The sequence below is a fragment of the Nylanderia fulva genome, unplaced genomic scaffold (assembly GCF_048542155.1).
Source record: "Nylanderia fulva isolate GAGA-0341 unplaced genomic scaffold, ASM4854215v1 Scaffold114, whole genome shotgun sequence".
Taxonomy (NCBI): domain Eukaryota; kingdom Metazoa; phylum Arthropoda; class Insecta; order Hymenoptera; family Formicidae; genus Nylanderia; species Nylanderia fulva.
The window spans coordinates 296,316-318,579 of NW_028189346.1; the positions used below are offsets into that span (position 1 = coordinate 296,316).

Sequence of the window (22,264 nt, forward strand, 5' to 3'; positions counted from 1 at the left end):
TAAAAATATTATTGCAATTAATTTTTTATTTATTACACGTATCAATTTTTATAGAAAAATTAACTATTAGATCAATTTTTATAGAAATTAAATATCACATTTAACTTTATAACATCACAAAAGGAATTCTGTAACTTAATTGTTCTTATACATAAATAAAATTAAAACGGCTTTTTAACTTATATTTTTAAACTAAAAATGACAAAAATAATTGTGCAATATTCGGTGCTACGCGGAGTGATGAAAGGTTGGTGCGTGGACGCGAGTGCTAGGAGCTTAGGGGGGCACAGCAGGAAAAAAAGGAAGAAAGAAAGAAAGGGAATAAGAAGTTCACGGCACACACTATATTTACAGACTACTTATAATGTACAAGAGTGCTTTCAATGCAAGTGAACTGCGACTAGAAGCGTGCGACGACTGTCAGAAGTGCAATTCGACGACAAATCGATCTCTCGCGAAAAGTGCGACGAAACCGAGAAAGTAACTCTGTCTGTACGCGCGAACGACTTGCTGACTGACTAATTTTGTAAGACAGCAGAACGCGCGAACCAACGCGATCTCTTTTTTGACCGACCTTCGAGAGGGTTCCGAATTAAGGAACACCGTGTTTGTGTTCTTTCCCTGTAACGATAGAAACCTCTCGAATGTCGGAGGACAAGCTCGCTTGTTGTCGCCGGTTTATTTTCCTCACAGGACGGTTACCTGACAGCGTTCAAACGACGGAGGATCGCAAGCGCTACGCGCGCTGTAATGCGATGTAGCGGGGCGCATTCGCTCGCGATTGGCATCCGGGGTCATAGCGCGAATCGTCGCGCCAAATTCGAGCGGCTATTCAGCGCGGTTAGCTGCGCTTGTCGCAAGGCAAAGAATGCACTCCAAGATGCATTTACATACACACACATACTCTCTCTCTCTCTCTCTCTCTCTCTCTCTACAATCCGCAACATCCCGCCCGCCTTCGTCGGGGTACACGCGACGAACGATCCTAGGGTTTGCTAGGGGTAGTGTACCGACTGGCGAATCGTCGCGGCCGCGGACCGGGGGGTCGAGCGCGATCGCAAGTTTTGGTAGGCGAGGTTGGAGCCCCATGTGCCATGCGATGAGCGCGTGGAGCGACGACGAACGACCAAATGTGCGAGACAGGTGAGTATGAGAGGAGTTAATGCAGTACAATTTTGATGATAGTGAGACGAACAACTATTTTACAATAATTTACAGATCTTTCCGGGCGCGAGGTTGTACGAGATACGTGGTTGCGCGGGGGTCCCGGCCTCCACAGCGGCTGCCGTCGGCAGTGGTACTAGCTTGACCACTGGCCGGGTCAGCTCGCCAACGGTGGTGCGGACGTCCACCACGCGCACTTGACCATTCTCGCCCGGGTGCAAGCGCGTAACTCGGACGAGCGGCCACCGGCACGGTGGGGTGCTCTCCCCTTTAATTAGGCACAGCTAGCCTTCGCAGAGGTTTCCCTGGGAGGTCCACCACTTGGATCGTGGTGTGAGCCCCTGAAGGTATTCGCGGGTCCATCGCTGCCAGAGATGGTCCCGCATCTGCTGCAGAAGACGCCACCGGCTCAGACGGCTGGTCTGGGCATCCAAGAGGGACGGCTCCGGGATGCTGAGGAGAGGCCCTCCCACCAGGAAGTGCTCGGGCGTCAGGGCGTCAAGGTCGTCTGGATCATCCGACAAGGCCCCGAGTGGCCTTGAGTTCAGACAGGCTTCGACCTCCACGAGGAGCGTGGACAGCTCCTCGAAGGTGAGCTTAGCCTCTCCGATGGTGCGCCGCAGGTGGTGTTTGACGGCCTTGACAGCCGCCTCCCACAGGCCGCCGAAATGGGGAGCCGACGGTGGATTGAAAATCAATTCGATTTTCAATCCACCGAACTCCCTCATCTGCTAGGCGACCAACGAGGGCGTGGACTTCGCCGCTCGCCGCCCTGAAGAGCTCCCTAAGCTGCCGGTCCGCACCCACAAAGTTGGTCCCGCAGTCGCTGTACAGGGCCGTGCATCTCCCTCGACGCGACACGAACCGGCGAAAGGCAGCTAGGAAGGCTTCGGCGGAGTAATCGCTGGTCACCTCCAGATGGACGGCGCGGGAGCTAAAACAGACGAAGATTACTAGGAAGCCCTTGTGGCTTTGTGACCACGGCCCTTCGTTGTTCTAAGTTAAACCGGGCCAGCGAGGTCCACGCCGGTGTGAAAGAAGGATCGACTTGGGGTGACCCGCGTCTTCGGCAGATCCCCCATTCTCGGTTGCAGAGTGACCGCTCGCCATTGCACGCAGGGGAGGCAGCGATGAATGTGGCTTCGCACCAGTTGGCAGGCGCGTGAAATCCAAAAACGCTGTCTGATGTTCCCCACGGTGGACTGGACTTCTCCATGCAGGGTGCGTCTGTGAACGGCATCGATCACCAGGTAAGTTAGATGTGATCCTGGTGGCAGAATGACCGGATGTCGCTGGTCGGCATCCAGGACAGAGTGTTTCAGCCGCCCGCCAACCCGCAAGACGCCCTCGTCGTCAAGTACGGAAGCCAACTTCCTGAGCGGACTTTTGGTCGCCAGCGACTTCCCGGTACGAAGATCTCGCAGATCTAGATGGAAGTTTGCTTCCTAGACTTCCCGGATCCACCGAGCCAAGGCGACGTCCATCTCCTCCGGCCCCAGTATGTCAGGGGCGATCTTGTCGATGACGGGGCGGCGCCGACGAGTTGTCCAGCGCCAGATTCAGGAGGATCCTTGATACTTTGAGTATCTTTGTACTCTTTATTAGATGCTCGCACAAGATCTGTTGCCCGTGAGGCATTGTCCCTATTCATGTTTCTTTCTTTTTCCAGGTCCTCATCAACAGTGATAAGGGTCTTCGTGAAACTGGCTAAAGAGTGATCCGAATGGCTGCGCTGGTCAAAGCCTAACATTAATTTCGCTGGACTAGATTTGATTACCGCGTGGTAAGTGTTATTGATTACGTATTGCATCTTTCCTAGGAAATTTTTCCACTCATCTGTTGAATCTATTAGCTTGGTCACAGATGATTTCAAAAATCTGTTTACTCTCTCAACTGTTCTATTAGCCCATGGTGCTGCGACAGCCACCTTGCGGTGCTTGATACCTTTGACCGAGATTGATTCAATGAATTCTTTTGAAGTAAAGGTTGTTTTTCTGTCTGAAACTAATTCTGTAGGATTGCCAAAAATTGTAAAGATACTTTCTAAACATTCAATCGATTCCTTACTACTAGTTGTTTTATTAGGAAATAACCACGTAAATCTAGTAAAAAGTGCACGTGTACCGAGAAGTCGTCTTTATCAGGTGACGTGTCCTGTTCCTGAATTTTCAAAATAAGTTTTTGTAACCGTATTTTTGTTTCGTGTTCAAAGTCTATTTTATGATCCTCTAATATTTGTTTTAGACTCGAGTTCTCGTCGATGTAAAGAGGCAAGTGCAAAAACATGTTTATGCGATCATGTTCACCTTGTGCCGCTGGTTCGTACACTAAAGTAAGATGTTTTTTGACAAAAATTCTCTACCAAGAATAACATCGCCTTGAAACGCGTCGGAATGTAAAACATACAATCTGATCGAAAACTTCTTGCCTTTAATTTTTTGCAATGTTATTTGTACATTTACCGACCCGAGTATTTTCAACGGAATGTTCGAGAGATTACGCAAATTCGTTTCCACCGATTTTAGAACACAAAACGGTGCAATATATTTCTTGTAAACGCTGTTTTTTACTAATGAAACCGGACTACCCGTATCAACAAGGCCTAATAAATCGCATGAATTTTCTAAAATTTTATTTACGCAGATCAATGGATCATTGACAGTCGAATTACGCGCATCATGGGTTGCCGCCACGAAATCGGACGCAATCTCGTCTGCCGTCACGCTGGCCGCAGTGATCTCAGCTGCAGGCTGCGCCCTGGTTGCCGACTTCGTCTCCTTTTTCTTTAGGATAGGGCAATCAAACCGACGATGTCCTCTCTCTTTACAGTAAAAACAGGTAGGCTCACCTCGATAGTCCTTGTGCGTATGTCCTTTTTTACCACAATTTCTACAGAAATCCTTGCCGCCCTTGCTGGACTGACCCTACTGGATCGGCTTCCGGTCCCACTCGGAGGCGCTCTGGGTGATTCGCCGCATCCTCTCCAGAAAACCGTCCACGGTGTCCTCCGATAGAGACAGCGCGGTCGCCTTCAGTGTCGTCAGGGTGATTCCGCTTACCAGAAGATGCACCTTGTCCGCTTCAGGAAGGTTGGTGCATCTTCTGGGACCACTTGGTGCATCATCGCCAACTTCTCGATGGCATAGTTATTGAAGGTTTCCTTGGCTGGAAGCCACTTCCGAGCCTCGATCTTCTGCGTTACGCGGAAAAACGGTATTTTTCTTAAAAAATTTTTATTAATTCTGTCCGCAGGCCGCTCCAGGACTCCACCGCGGCATCCCCCTGGACGTGGTATCACCGACGGGCCGATTTGGTGAGGCGGCTGGAGGCTGCCAAGAGGATCGCTCCATCCGAGACGCTGTCGACTTGGGCGACTTTGTCTACCCGTCGGACCCAGGCGTACACATTATCCTCTTCCTGGCCCGCGAATTCCGGGATTTGAGAGGCCAGTGCCTGGATTGAACCGGTCGGCGTCCAGGACTCCGCCGTCCGACGGTCTACGTCGTCCGTCGGAGAAACTCTCGGGGCCCTTGAGGGTCCCGGCGGAGAAACAGACTCCGCATCTTGCTGCTGAACCGGGGCAGCGGCGGCCTCTCGTCGCTGCTCCATGACCAAGTTGAACAACATGTTCAACTGCTGCTGCTGCTGCTGGAGGGTCACCAGCATCTGTTTTATCATCTCCGTCGTCTCCTGCGACTCCGAAGCCGTCGCCGAAGTTTCCGACGGCCCTGCGGCTCTTGCCGGCGCCGTCTTTTTGTTCGGTGCCCTACTCGGCTGAAGTGTGAGCTGGGCCAACTCCTGGACTGGCCCATGCCTTTCGAGGTGACTCATAATCGAGTCTACTAGATGACTACGGCCTCCCGTCGTCGGGAGAGCGTATCTCTCCGCTTCCTCACGAAGCTGCTCCATTGTGAGGTTCTCCAGAGAGGCTCGGTCCATGATTATTTGCGCCCGTGTCCGCATACGCGATTATAATTGCGCAAATAAATCGTCTCTTTTTTTGAAAAAGCGTTTTTTTTTTGTGTTTTTTTTTGCATCAATTAATTCGCCTCATTAATCTGTGCATAAAAGTTTAAGAGTAAGATTATCGAAAAATAAATATTTTACAAAATATTTTTTATTTTATGTCAAAATATGTCAGTTTGATATCAAATATCTCATAAACAATGCAATTTTTGATCATATTACCTTTACAACTTTTTATGCAGAATGTTACAAATAATTTATTTACATAGAACAATTAGGGTAGTTTCATTTAAAACAATGGTCTTGTCAATGAAATCTCGAAAATGACGCCATCTACGATTAAATTGATAATCTCAATGTGTTTCCCCCTCAAAACCATACAACTTTTGTTTGAAACATTGTATGGAAAACCTTTTCCTTTTCGAGACATTTGCGTATATTAAATAAAATAATGGTCTACCTTGTATGTATATTTTATCTTATATTTTACTTTGCACCTCATTATTATTACACCTTACTTTATATTTAAAAATAGAAAATGTTAAATTATGAACAGCATTTTTTATTTTGTCAATAATTTAGTAAATGCGCGCGTCGAACGCGCGCCTGTAGTTATACATAAGTATATACATATATATAATCGCGCCAAACTAGAAATCATCAAAACAAAAGCGCTTAAAGTCGCTGCGACCCCGCGCGACCAATTTAAGGTTTAAAACAAAAATATAAGCAAAATAAATATGAATCGCGGTTGTCCCAAGAGTCTTAACGGAACAACCAACGTAACCGTTTGATTTATTCTTGTGCACTTAAAATGACAAGCATAACGTGTTTTATCTGTGGCAAAGATGGGGATATTAAACGATTTACGTTCGAAAGATTAGCAAAATGCAACGAGTCATTGAAAATTCGAAAGGAACATGGAATTAAGTACAGTGACACAATATTGCGGAATTCAATAGATTCAAATGTTGGATATCATACGCAATGTTATTCGAATTTCAACGCAATTAATGCTAAGTACTTATTGACCGTTAGTACATCGACGAAAGCATCTCGACGTAAATCCACGGAACCTTTACCAACGACATCCTTTCATTCTGAGCCACTCTGTTTATCGTCGCGAAAAAACGAATCTCGACGTAAATCCACTGAACCTTTACCAACGACATCCTTTCATTCTGAGCCACTCTGTTCATCGTTGCGAAAAAACGAATCAAATATCGAAGAATTTTAGTCACATGATGACCATGATGAAGCATTGCATCCACGTGCAGAAAATGTTTATTCAATCCAGTAAGCCATATGCAAATTTGTTATTAAAATTTCAATGTAATTGTATTAAAACAATATACACATATATTGTGCTCAAAAATCTGCAGTCATAATGATCTTTTCATAACGATCACCGCACCAAACAGTGTTCGGTGCGGTGATCGTTATGAAAAGATCGTTATGACTCTGCAGATTTTCAAACGTAAATACACATACAGTATTAACAGCACCGCACCAAACAGTATTTGGTGCGATGTTGTTAATACTGTATGTGTATTTACGTTTGAAAATTCGATAAAGAAACAAACAAACGTATATTTTTAAATTTACATATATATAATATGCTCTATAATTATTACATATGTTTATACTATATGCATTACTATATATTTATAAATAATACTAATACGAAAACGCCTTTTTTGTAACTTTATTTTGTTATTATAATTTCTTCAGCATACTTTTAATTCATTGCAGAAAAAAATCTTCTTGATTATCAAGCACTAGAAATAAATTATGTTGTTGCTTACAATTACCTTTTAGCTGTAACGCCTAAAATATTTTACATTTGCACATTTAACAGTGAAGTCATTAAAAAAGAAGTAGACAACACTAAATGGAAATAAACCCGGAAACGAACATGAGGATATGATGAAACTGATGATAAGGATGATGATAGAAATGATGATGATGATGATGAAAGTGGCGATGTTGAGGAGGTTAAGAATTTAGGCGACGAAGATGATGAAACTGTAGATAAAGCCGGAGTAGTATGCCTATTTTGCAAATTAATTAAAAAAAAAAGAAAGAAAAAGTATCATTACTTAGCTTATACTAAAAAATATAATAAGGTGTCGGCCGCTAAGGATTATGCTACACAACTAGATGATATAGAACTACTGGAAAGATTAAATAAAATTGTACGAAACAATAAAACATTAGGATACCATACAATTTGTTCACTAGATTACAAAAATAAAAGCAAGCTTGTTTTAAATAAAGGTGAAAGAAGATCCTGGCATATTAAACGAGAATATCATGAAAATGCATATAAACAATTGTCTTCTTTTATTGAAAATAATATTGTTGAAAAAAAGACATGTTATTTTTACAAATTTATTCAAGAATTTTTTATTTATTGTTTAAATGAAGAATACGAAAAAACCCTAGACGATTTTCCACAAGGATTTTCTGTTAATCATGTTAAGAATAAACTTTCTGCTGACAGCTTCTTTCGTCAGAAAATACAATTTATCACCATACAGCAAAAAGTAGTTATATCACCGTATGATGTCCATATACAAAATTTAAATTTAGCAAATTTATACAAGACAGATCTTTGTGCAAAAGCAGCACTTAATCTCAGGCAAGAAATCATGAAAATAGAAAAAAAATTGTTGCCTCAAGATTTATCGGCAACTGACGGCGAGTGCAAAATACCTAAAGTTCTTGAAAATTTTTATGCAATACTGCTTTCTGGTACTAATTATCATCGTAGAAAAAGTATAAACTGCAAAAGAAAGGTTCAATCGCTGTCAGAAGATGCAGTTTACGCCGTAACAAATGGTAGAATTAAAACGTCAAAACATATTACTTTAGGAATGACACTAAAAAGTCTTACTAGCAGTAAAACTGTAGTAGATATTATTCATTCGTATGGTCATTGTTGTTCGTACAGCGTATTATTAGAGCTTGAGACAGAAGCAACGTTTGCTTCCATTCAGAAAGATCAAATTTGTCCTGCTGAAATTCACAAATTACCGGGCCTCAATACAGGATTGGCATTTAACAACTTCGATCGATTTGTGGAGACAATTGATGGAAAGGATACTCTTCATGACATATTATTTTTCAAGATATACATGAAGAAAATGAAAGTTCCATTGATACAATAGAAAGCAGTATTGAAATTATTTCGGAAACCCACGTTGCGACTGAATATGTACTTTTAGGAAAAAGAAGACATACGTTCGATGTTATTAGAGAACAACTGGAACCGTTTAACAAAAAGCCTGCCAAAGAATATGTTTTTAAACCTCTAAATTATTATTTACGTAATGTAGAACCTGAATATTTTAATAATGCCAGCAATATTGATTTAATATGGATGTTTTCACATGCTTTAAATATTAAAACTCCAATGAGGGTTGGATTTAATGCCAAAATTACAGAGGATACATCCAAGAAACAAGTTATTGCATATTTAACTCCTTTAAATGCATCACCAACAACAGATGATGTAATACTTAAAACGTTAAAACAAACCTTGAGAGTAGCTGATAAATGTAATGATCAATACGCACAAGTTTCGTATGATTTAGCAATAGCTAAAAAAGCTATGGTTCAACAACAGACACAGGGTGGCAGATTTGATCGCGTTTTTATTCATTTAGGAGCATTCAATATTATGATGGCCTACTTCAAGGCTATTGGAAAATTTATTGATGGATGCGGCTTAACAAATGTTATGGTGGAATGTGGTTTAATTGCACATGGTTCTGTATCATCATTTATTTCAGGCAAACATTTCAATAGATGTAAAAGATTGCATCCCCTAGTTGCTGTAGGTCTTGAAATCTTGCATTTTAAATATTTTTTACAAGTTTATGATATAGACATTAAACATGAGAACATTAAACAATATCTAGAAGAATTTCAACAAAAAAAATCACCTCATCCTGTCATCGAAAATGAAAATCTTTTGAATATAATAGAAAAATATTAGCAATTCAGAGAAGAAACTGCTAAAGGTAAACAAAAAAACTCCTCAATTTTTTATGATTTATGTACATTTTCTTCACCATTACTTATATTTGTCAAGAGCTGTTCGGACAGGTGATTTTAATTTATATCTATATGTTGCGTACGCGCGGCATGAACCGTGGTCCGACACGAAGCTGCGACGAAGCATGCTCGGCCTTTTTAGGGCCGCGTCTCGCGCGCCGCCTCTCAGATCCTTCACCTTTTTTTTTTTTATTGGAAAGAAATCATAGGAATCTCATGAGAGATGTGATGGATGGACAATAGGATAATTATTGAGTGGACTGTATCTTAATAGGGTGATCGCGCACCCATGTGTGCGCTGAAATTGATGATTTACGCAGGAGGCCGAATTGAAAAGGAGTCTTGAGTTTGATGAACAAAAACAGATCAATTTATTATATCACACGTCAGAAAGTCACCTGGACTTGACACAAACAAACCAAAGAAAGAACAAAAAAAAACTCGATATGAGAATCGAAAGCATTTGCTGTACGCGCAGCAAATTTACATTTGACAATTGATCACTTATCGAACGCCTGATTGTGTATCAAGCGTCGTACAAAACAATTATTCGTTTCGAAACTCGCAATCACAAAAAAAGAAAACTGTTTGTTCGATATCGACACCAACGTCTTTTGTCGCAAGAAAAAACAATGTCCTATTTGAAAGTCACGATCGCGAATCGTACAATAACAAATTTGTCCCCTTGTAGACGACCGTTATAATTTATCGAAAACGCGCACATATGATTTAACGCGATTCAATAATTGTCTTAAATTATCTTGCTCACGATCACTTCTCACAACGAAAATTAACTCACAAGATTAACGCAGGATTACAATCGCTCGACGACAATAATGCTAGCAATCCTGGCCAAATCTTTGAGTCGCTAGCCGCTTGCACGTGCACACCGCGTGACCGATTTTGGAAATCGAAAACACTGTGACGACACTCTTGAGAAAGGGAGAAAGGGAGAGAGAGAGAATACACGACATGCATTCATCTGCAAATGACTATCACACAGAATCCTCCAGAAGGATTCGAATATTCGCAGGAGTCGATCACGTGTACGCAGCGTGCACAATATAACGGCGAATTCGTCGCGACGGCGTGCTACGACAATTGTGAGAGAGAGCGCGGGAGAGAGAGAGAGAGAGAGAGAGAGAGAGAGAATGCACGACATGCATTCACTTGTACGCGAATATCGCAATAAATCCTCCAGCAGGATCCGAATACTCGTGACGTTCGATCACGTGCACGTAACGTGCACGAGACAATGGCGAATTCGTCGCGAGAACGTGTACGTTGCGTCGCGAACGAGATCCGATTACCCGTTAACCTTTCACTCTCGATATGTCACAAAATACCGCGCAAATCTGTTCGTATTTGTCGCGATAGTACATTCACGCACTTATTACACCGTAACGTGAATTATTTAGTCTGACTTGCGACCAAAGCCGGCTCTCTCTCCACGACGACTGTCTCCGACGGAATGCTGCCCTCATCGATCACGCTATCGACCGCGTGATCGCGAGGGGTGCACGCGGAACGCGCTAATTGGCCGAAAATTTGCTTCCGCGGCGCTTCCCGCGGTGCGTGCCGCGAGGTGCTGCCGTGTTAGGCCCGCGGCAATTGCCTTTATCTAAATTCTCGATTGATCCGTGAATTTTCGTTTGATCGAGCGCGGCGAATTTTTTTCAATCCTAAACACTATACATCATCCCTAAAATCACTAATTTGTTTTTTACTTGTAATCAACCCAATTACGCACGATGGCTTGTTCGGTACCACGATAATCTTCTTAGTGTCGACGATACTTATCCTGGATTGAAAAAATCATTTAAAAAAGGGTGCTTTGGTGTTAAGCGTACAAATAAAAGTTTTTCAAGACAGCCTGTTGACCTTACGCTAGAACAAACCATAAACGCTGACGCTGCAAGAAGATTAACAGGTATATCTCACTTTACAAACTTGATATCGGCTAGGCAAAGGTGGAGTATGAGTCATGGACTTTGAACCACTGTTACTTCACACGTATTAAATTTTGCTGCTGTTAGACGGAAACAAGATGTAACTAAAGATTTGCGCGAAGATCGTATTAAAAAGGACACCGCACGACTAAATGCATTTACTAATGGTATCAATAGCAGACTTAACCCGTTTTCGCCAGACTTAGATCCCCAATTATTGTATAACGTATCGAGTGGTCAAGCTGTACGTGATGAAGTTGCTGATTTTTTAATTAACATTAAAAAAAATGGAAATGCTAAACGAGAACAGTTTATAAAGGAATGCATAAAAAATCCAAATCGTTTTGAAAGAAGCATTAAAAGAAATATTATTAACAACTTTGATAGTTTAAAAAAAAAGAAAACAATTAATATTGCAGGGAAAATTCAAGAAGTGAAACTTCAGCGAGATTTATTCGGGCGTTTGTTGGCTATTTCACTGGAACAAAAAATTGACATTCAAAAAGTAATATGTTACCCTTTAACTCCTGTACCATTATCTTTATGCCATCTAGATGGTACCATAAACAAAACAACGAAATCTGTTTTAACAAAAATTCTAGAAAGTGAAATTGTCGATCATTCCGAACCAAGCAATTTAGATCTTGTTGTAGTTAATGGATTTTTTTTCTTGCATTTAATCCCCGTACAAAAAACTTACGGTAAAATGTCATTAAAAATCTTGCAACTTTTATCGAAATTTAATAGTAAAAAAATTGATATCGTTTTTGATACGTATCCTGAACCATCAATAAAAGATTACGAACACAAATTACGACAATATGATGAAAAGGAAGATTTTTTAATTTCACAGCATCTACAATTAACAGAACATAATAGCCCTGTAAACTTTGCTGCAAAACTGCGAAATAAAAAGTTTAAACAAGCTTTTGTCTCGTTTTTGATCGAACATTGGAAAAGCAAGGAAGCAGCGAATTTCATTCAGGATAGAATATTCAATATTAATTTTGAAAAATGTTATCAATATCAGAAGTTTGGAGAAGAAATTAATTGTTTAGAGAATTACGATTTAACGTGTCCCGAGCACGAAGAGGCAGACACAAAAATTATTTATCACGTGTGCAGAGCACAGCGAGTAAGCAATACATTAATACGTTGTACTGATACCGATGTTTTAGTAATAATGCTTGTCAATATGAAATATCAACATTCTCATGCAAATATTTGGATGGAAATGGATGTCGGAAACAATCGACGTTTCATTAATGTCACCAAAATATATAACAGTTTAGGTCAACAATTGTCTACTGCTTTAACAGCTTTTCACGCCTTTACTGGGTGTGATTTTAATCCGTCTTTTTACCGAAAGGGGAAAAAGAGATCTTTCGATTTATTAAGAAAATCCATAGAATTTCAGGAAGCATTTACAGCTGTAAGTAATAGTGAGACTCTTAGAAATTCTACAAAAATGAAACAATTTTTTAAGTTTTGGAGCAATATGTCTGTCGGTTGTACAATTTAAAAACAATAGATAGTGTTAATGAAGAAAGATTAGCAATTTTTTCAAGTACCTACGAAATTAAAAAAACATCTGAACGATTTAAAAAAGCAATAAAAAAGTGTAATGCATCATGTTTGCTTCCATGTAAAGCAGAATTAGAACAACAAATACAAAGAGCTTTGTATATAGCTCAAATATGGAGTCAGGCTCATAAAACAATCCTCACAGACTTATGTCCAACAGAATATGGATGGATAGAATCGAGGACAGAAGAAGAAAGACAGTACGATTTCAAATGGTTTGAAGGTGACGAACTACCACCACTTGTCAATGATGTCATCGTAACAGAATTGGAAGATAACAAATCAGGTAAATTTTTTAAGTAGTAAACTAAGCGCACAACTTTACTTTTGTATGTGAATTGAGTAACATTGTTTGCAAATTAAAAATTTATTAATGAATATGTTAAAACTTTAAATATTTATATAATTTATTTATAATTTCAAATTTATGATTTATTATTACAATTGAATAATATTAAAAAATGCAACATTTCCTCTTGAAAAGTATAAACAATTTATTTACTGTAATTTTGTTTGCAGATGATGAAAGCGACATTAAAGCCATCGAATCATCCAGTGATTCTGACAGTGAAGAAGAGAAGGCTGACGATGATGACGATATATAAAAATTATATTATAAGAAAAAGTATATTTAATGTATATTTTTATAATGTACTTAAATTTATTATATTTATTCGGGCATAGCACGAAACATTTATCAAAGTATATTGAAATTTTCTTTGCAGGTGACAAAAGCGACATTAATACCATCGAATCATCCAGTGATTTTGGCAGTAAAGAAGATAAAACTGACGATGATGACGATAAATACAAAAATTATATTGTGAGAACAAATATATTTGATGTATAATTTTATAATGTACTTGAATTTATTATACTTATCTGGGCAGTACAAAATATTTATCAAGGTATATTGAAAATTATCAAATTCAATAAAAAATTAAAAAATAACGGGAAAATCAACTTTTTATTATTAAGACAACCGCATAAATATTATATTCCGCATAAAATATATAGTAATACTAAAATAATAGGCTAATATTTCAATTTTCTTAAGTTTAAAACATGTCATATACTCATAAACGTTTTTTCAGTATTTTTTGAATATGCCAACGTATGCATCCTATGAATTCGTATGCCAATTACATTTTCTTATTGTACATGCCATAAATAACTAAAAAATCAAATACTATTATACCTGATCGATCGTGTTGAAACACATCTTTAAATCGACATAGCGATCTTTTCATCCACCCGAGCAGTATGCAAATGATATATTCCATTAATTTACAACAAAATGTGATTATTTACCAAATGGCAGCACAAATACTGTCATACTCGAGCCCATGTTCTAAGAGCTCACTTCGCGCCACTATGCCGACCCTTTCATCCACTTTAGAGGTATGCCAATTTTAATCCGCCGAGTATTTTTTCTCTCTTTAGAGATTGGTACGACTTTCGGATTGAATACTGTCATATTTTTTCCGTTGTAAAAATAATTAATTAAAAAATTTCCCTTAACATGTTCCATTCACTGTACACGGATGCCAATTGGTTTTCTGTTGTCTCTAACACTATAATCGTAAAGTAATATGGGTCTTCAAACAAATACTATGATGCATGACAATTCTGTTATGAGCTCCCGGACTATAACAAAACTAAATTTTTTTGTTAGAATTAAATATCTGTGCACAAGGCACCAAATTTTACTTGGTCACGGCCAAGATTTCAAAATATGAAATAATCTCATTTTTGAGATTTAATTTCAATAATCCTTTAACCCCCCTACGGAAATAAATGAATAAATGCAAGAGAAAAATATAGATCCGAAAGTCGCTGAATCGGGAATTGAACCCGATACTTTTCGCTTGCCGGGCGACTGCTCTTCCAACTGAACTATTCAGATCTTTTCGATTCTATACTTTTCTCTGTTATATATAATAATGTTGATAAACAAACGCTTTTTCAGCCAGCGTGTATAAGTTAAGAGTTTAACACAGCTCTGTAATATAAATATAAATTTAAAGTATAAGACAGGCAATAAGAGCCAATCGCGGAAGACAGTGCGTTATCCTAACAAAACTAAATTTTTTTGTTAGAATTAAATATCTGTGCACAAGGCACCAAAATTTACTTGGTCACGGCCAAGATTTTAAAATATGAAATAATCTCACCTGGTATATATATTATTATTACATAAATTCTTTTTTATTATAAAGTGTAAACTTAGAAATTCGTACGCAATAGAAAGTTGGCTTAACGTTTAGTTTTTATTATATTTTACATTTTACGCATAATAATTAGTAATAATTACTACAATTATTGAAATATTGTCCCTGGTTCACAGTAGGTAATTTAAGTCCTAAGGACTTTAGTCCTAAGCTTTAAAGAATTGACTAATTAGTATTAGGAGAATACTCGACTGTGATTAGTCAATTTTTTAAGGTTTAGAACTTAAATCACTTAGACACTCAACCTTAAGCATCGTCTACAATAAAAATTTAAAACATAAAGTGTAAGAAATTAGTCAATCAAGTTGAATTTATGAAAAATAACTGAATATAATTGGTTAATTTCTTACGTCTTATGTTTTCAATTCTTATTGTAGACGCCGCTTTATACGAAATGTTGATCTCATTGCATAACTATGTAAATATAGGGACTATATAAAAATGATATGTTATATATTATGTTTTTTAATTGTTTATATACATTCCTTTTTCTTTCATTTTTAAGCATTTTTGGTCTTCACCGCGACTGTTACATTTTGACGTCAGAAAAAAGAAAATAAATGCTCAAAATTTTAGGATCCAAAATTTTTAGATAAAAAAATATTTTAATAAAAATTTGCTAAAGACATCTGAAGTTGTACATTTCATTAAAATATCTTTCTAACAGCCGCTTTTTGCGAGCGTCAGACTACTCAGCCGGAATCAGGGCTCGTGAAGGGTTTCACAGAACTCGCGTGCAATTATGGTTAAATAATAATAAATTTATTAAAGTTAGAGAAATACAAAATAATAATAAAAACAAAATAAATAGGTGCTAATATACACGACTCGACGGCGTATGAGAACTACAAAATAATCATAAAGAAATGCGATTAACATTAAAGTTTTAGACGACGCATAGAAATACAAAAATAATATATAGTCGCCCGGATAATATAAAAAAATAATAACATCAAAGCGCAATTGACATAAAGGCTTAGACGGCACACGAAAATACAACAAAAGAATAATAATGATCGCACAAAAAATATAAGATGATTAGACGATACGATACGCGGATCTGAATATGTGTTGATACATACTTATCACCCGGGTTTACACTATTGATATAACCGGGGCAGAACGGTAATTCGACGCGAGTAGGGGTATCCGAATGATGGCCGCGGGGCCACTTTCGGGGATAGTCGCGAGTTCGCATGTGTAAGAAATCGCGTAATGATTCCTGCACACCAGCGCGCTAACGCGATACGCAATGCGCGATATCCAATGACCGTGCAGCTTTTTCGCACGTCATATCCGTCACACTTTATAGTGCGACGTCGCAAAAAAGTTGACCAAGTTTTGACAAGATTTGTCGCCCGACGAGCGATTCACTGCGATTCTATCTGTAGATGCGATGTTATAAACAAAGAGAATCTCTTTGGTTGTAAATAAACGTGCAACAACATCGATCCGTTAAGGAGTAATATTGTCATTAAATTATAGAATTGCAATAAATGTAATTATAATGAGTGCCTGACTGGATATATCAGCATAATGGCAGAAGAGTCACAAGACTACAATTAAAACTATGAATATCTTGAGGATAATTCAGAACTTGACATGAAAAATATAATTGTAAGTATAAATACTTTTATTAATCAATTTATAGGATCAAATTATAATAATTATCACTAAATGACACACAACTTAGCAAATACAGATATATAACTAGTATATATACATATATATATATATATATATATATATAATTAGTATGCATGTACATGTAACACACATGTTACATGCATATAATATACCAGTTATATATCTGTATTTACTGGGAATACTTGTTTTACAACAGTTATTTTAAATAAATATATTTGTATTTAAAATTTTCAGTTTGATGATTCTGTACAACTTAACTCCCAAGTATTTGAAGAAATTTTAATATTAGAGGTGCAAGAAAGACCATGTTTATGGGACCAAAGATTAGATATTAAAATGAGAGAAATGAACATAATTCGAAAAGCTTGGGAAGAAGTGGGTCGAGCTATTATGGTAGTATGTATATTTGTTTTTTTAACATTTTATTTTTGCTATAAATTTATAAATTGTTACAAAAACTTATTATATAATAATAATGTCATTTCTTCTTAAAAAGATAAAGATCCGAAATTTTGTCAAAGAAAATGGAAAAACTTGCGAGATACATTTCTGAGGAAATACAAAGATGAAAAAAGTTATACTGCAAGTGGCAGTGCAGCTACAAACAAAGTAACGACTTGGAAATATTATAAGCAAATGGAATTTTTAAAACCAACTACGGAACACAGAAGGTAAGCTGAAAATTTTGAATATAATAAATCATATAATATTGGACATGTTTTAATATGCATTCTCAGTATTAAAAATCTATAGTTTATATATATTATAGATTTTTAGTGCTGGCAGTGTATATCGAAACATCCCAAATAAAAACTAGTTAACAAATTTATGTAGTATAGAGATAAAGAATAATAATAATTTAATAAAATAATAATTTTTTTAGAACATTCAGTAACATACACATGATCAACGATGTAAATGAAGAATTTTGTAGAAAACAAAATACAGACACGATATTGATAGAAGACGAAACTTCCCCATCATTAGTAAGAGTTTTATAAAACAACAAATGTATTCACAAAAGGCCAACTTATCGAGCAATATTTAAGATGTATCCACTTAAAATTTATTTCATAAACAATATATTGAAATTACAAAAAACCTTCCATATAAACAATATATTGAAATTACAAAAAACCTTCCATATATAAACGTTTCAACCGCACACGGTCTTCTTCAGTATAACAGTGTTACGTAATTTATAATTCTTACAAAAAAGTCATCCTATTCTTAAAATTTACTAATAGTCCGTTAATTCGAGTCGAGAATATATTAGAACTTTATGCGTATTACAATTTGTCATGTTTTTAAAAGTATTCGCCGTAATGAAATCTTATGATGTTGGATCTCGTTAGTTATTTCTTCGTTTTTAAGCGCAAAATTTTTAATATCCATAAGCGCTGTGATTGATAAATGAATAACGATTAATGTATGTCTACTAATAGATAAAAGGCCTTACATAAATTTATTATGCTTACTTTGTGTCGCTTCCTCTCACAGTTCAACACAATTCTTTAAAAAAATTTTTTTTTAATTATTATAAATAGATGAAACCAACCGTCTAACAAAACATCTCATTTTGAACTATATTTAGTCGCAATTTATGTGTGTTTATATACTATCGGAAAGATGTGCCTAAACTGTTGATGTCCTATTTGTCTTATTATTGTTTAATTTTTGCTAATTTGTCTAAAATATCATAATAGGACTCGCTAAGAAGTTCAGTGTCTTTCTTTAAATTTAATCCATTTTTTTATTAATAACAGTTTTGATTTGTACAGCATGTTATCTGGAAAAAAGATTGATGATAACGATGTAATGTTCTTTTTAGATGTCGTTTCTTTATTCACAAATGTACCTCTAGATCTTGCGGTCAACAGTATTAATGATAAATGGGAACATATTGAAAAAAATACTAGAATACCAAAAAGTGAGTTTATACTAGGTATAAAATTCATTTTGACATACACTTATTTTACATTTAATGACACAATTTATAAACAGACTTTTGGGACCCCGATGGGGTCTGCATTATCACCAATCATAGCTGATTTGGTCATGCAGGATCTGGAGGACACAATTTTTAAGTCGTTAAATTTAAAATGCACGTTTTATTTCCGTTACGTAGACGATATAATACTGACCACTTCTACGACTACCAATATGAGTCGAATAGTTAGTAGCTTTAACAATTATCATGACAGTGTAGCATTCATCATCCACACCTTTCATTTACACTCTACACTTTTATTACACCTTACACTTTTCACTGCACTTTTACACTTTTTACATCTTTATACATTTGTAATAACTTCAATTCATTAATATACATAATGTTTTTAAGAAAAATCAATATTTCCATAACAACACATTCATTCATTTATTTGTTACATATTAATTCTTTTTGTTCTTTCGCTTTATACTTTCAATGAATAAACATTACTTTTTCAAAGATCTAGTGAATTTATTTATAAGTCGCTACATTTTTGGTGACCCCGACGTGATATTAAAGCCGACGCATTTTAAAGGCTGATGCGGAATAAGTGCCAAGTGATCGTCGTATTTGAAGTCTGCGAAATATTATCATCGCTTGGAAGAATTGCTGGATATTCTGATTTTAAGAGATTCATTCTCCGGATCTTTGAAACATCAGAGGCGGATTAGTCCTTCACGGAAATTCTCAAATCATTTTATCGGATTCCTGGAACAAGAGGAAAATGCCAATCGATAGATCACCAGTTAGACCCTGTTCGGATACACAGATTGATATGGATTTGGCGAGCGGATCAAATCAGGTTGGATCAGAAAATATTAATATTTTACCTTCTCAAACTGGACATCAGGTGAGTGATCCTATGTTACAAATTCACTCAAATGAGTTTCGTTTATTAAAACTACCGACTTTCTGGCATAAACAACCTAAACTCTGGTTTGCTTCTATTGAAAGTGAGTTTACGGTTTATCGAATTCGATCAGATGATATTAAATATAGTTCTGTCATTCGTCATCTTGATGAACAAGCCTTAGTAAACATATCTGAAGTCATTGAAAATCCACCTGAAACAGATAAATATAATTATTTAAAGAAAATATTAATAAATCGCTTTACGGATTCAGAGGAAAAACGTTTGAGACAAATATTAGCTGGAATTGAACTTAATGATAAAAAGCCTTCGGAATTACTTCGAGAAATTCGTCATTTGTCTGGAGGATCTTTAGCAGATAGTGTTTTGCAAATGATTTGGCTTCAACGCTTACCACATAGAATTCAAACGACTTTAGCCGTAGTAGAGGATGTTCCTCTTGTTAAACTTGCGGAATTAGCCGATAAAATTGCTGATCGGGACGGCGGTTTGCAAGTCGCGGAAGTTTCCAATAATACAAGTAATAAATCTTCGGATTTCGCGGATTTGCTACGAAGAATCGAAGCTCTTGAAGTTTCTCGTCGTCGAGATCGTTCCAAAAGCCGGTCTAGAGAGAATAGAAGATTTAGATCGTTATCGCGTAACAAAGACAAATCAAATAAAGATATTAAAGATACATCAATTTGTTTTTACCATAAGAAGTTTGGTGATAAGGCTAAACGATGTACTTTACCTTGTTCTATGTCCAAAACATTCTTGGCTTCACAGGAAAACTAAAAACGCCGCTTAAGACTGAGGCTGCTTACGACGGTGTTTCTAACAATCGCCTCATTATTTTCGACAGACATTCAAATTTGAATTTTCTTGTCGATACGGGCGCTGATATATCGTTGTTACCTAAAAAGGTTTTATTGAAGACGTGGCATACTAATTTAAAACTTTTTGCCGCAAATGGTACTCAAATTAATACTTACGGTTCTAAAACTTTAATTTTGAACCTCGGTTTAAGGGGATCCTAAATGATGTTTTTACCGACCGAATGCGAGAATATTTATTTTTTTCATATAACTTTTTATTGACTATACTGATCAATAAATCCTTTTCCACGATTAAAGTACTTATAAAAACGGACCGCGCTAGCTATGTTTGCATATATAAATCATATAAAAATCAAAAATTACAGTTTTGTTATCGGCTGCTTTGTGTCAGTTCGTAATAATACTTATTTAATAAAAAAAGTTTTGCAGTTTGTCTGTGCATGAAATATAGTATGCGCGGTAAGGATTATATGAAGAAATATTAGTAAGCAATTAAAAGTGAGATTGCAAATCTAATAAAAAAGTTATATATAAAAAAACATTTCACGCATATGTGTGTGTGCAAATCGAGGCTGCGGAATAAAACAGAGCAGTAGATTAGTTGCGTGATATCGTGATAGATGGAGCTGCAACGTGTTTCTCTCTCTCTCTCTCTTTCTTTCGCTCTCTCTCTCTCTCTTTCTGTTTTTTATAAGGTCTGTTTGTTTTGGCTACACTGGCCACATTAGTTCAGAGGTTGTCTTTTTTGTTCGACATTGGAAGGAAAAAGATAACCTCTGAATTAGTGTAGCCAATGTATGCCATTATATATTTTATGTTTGATAATATAAATAATACATCAATTTTTTTCTATAAAAAACTATATATAAAACAGAAAAAATTTTGTGTTATTTATATTATCAAACACATGAAATATATAATGACATACAATTTTATTTTAATTATATTTGTATAATACAATAATATTCACATGATTTTTATAGATAATAAGTATATGCATTTATAATTTATAAAAACTAAATCTTATTTTTCATACATCGAAGTAATTCAAGTAATGATTTTACTGAAATATATATTTGATAGACATTGTGATTCTAACGAATTTTATTTGTTCGCATATACCTGTAAATTGTTATAAAAATTACTTTTACTGTAAATGTAAGATAAATTGTATGCAATCTATAAAACAAAAAGAGAGAGACAGAGAGAGAGAGAGAGAGAGAGAGAGAGCGAGCTTTTTTTTCTTTCCCGAAAATAGAGACATTCAATGCAAACGGTGAATTGTATATCTCTTTACGACACGTACAGCCGAGGAAAAATTTTTTATATATAATTATATAAAATAATTGTATAATTATGCATATAATTTTGCGATTATATATGTATAAAATTATACAATTATTTTAATATAATTATATATAAAAAATTTTTTCCCGGGTTGTATGTGTCGTAAAGAAATATATGTATAATTGATCGTTTGCATTGAATGTCACTATTTTTTGAAAAGTAAAAAAAGAGAGCTCTCTCTCTCTCTCTCTCTCTCTCTCTCTTTCTTGATCCTTTATGCTTATTGTTAGTATTCTATCAATTAGTAATCAATGCAATCAATCATATCGTTTTACGGCAACAGCCAGTTACTCGTTCACTCACTCATTCATTCTTTTAAAATATGTCCATTTTTATACATAATTATGTAAATTTATATATAAAAAATAAGGGTGCATATATAATCATGTCAAATTTGTATATAAAACATATATATTTATATATATAAAGAAATACTTATTTATTACACTTGTAAATATATATATATATATATATATATATATATATATATATATAAATTTATATAATTATATATAACAAGCACTTTTACTTAATTATGTATAGACATATTTCATAATATAATTCTGCGATTATACGTATACTTTTATATATTTCTATATAATGTTATATTATTATATACACAAATTTTTGTCCCG

General features: G+C 36.2%; 1 protein-coding gene and 1 long non-coding RNA gene across 2 annotated transcripts; both read right to left on the reverse strand.

Moving 5' to 3' along the window:
• Nucleotides 1-1,448: 1,448 nt before the first annotated feature.
• On the reverse strand, nt 1,449-1,892 carry LOC114944399 (uncharacterized). The gene has a single exon (XM_029320284.1). It carries the CDS (start codon nt 1,890-1,892, stop codon nt 1,449-1,451), a length of 444 nt encoding a protein of 147 aa, XP_029176117.1.
• A 17,175-nt stretch (nt 1,893-19,067) lies between these two features.
• On the reverse strand, nt 19,068-20,355 carry LOC146724833 (uncharacterized). Its single transcript, XR_014926197.1, has 4 exons — nt 20,198-20,355; nt 19,859-20,071; nt 19,424-19,657; nt 19,068-19,301 (listed from the first exon to the last, which is right to left on the reverse strand). It is a non-coding gene; the product is annotated as an uncharacterized LOC146724833 (long non-coding RNA).
• Nucleotides 20,356-22,264: the final 1,909 nt, after the last annotated feature.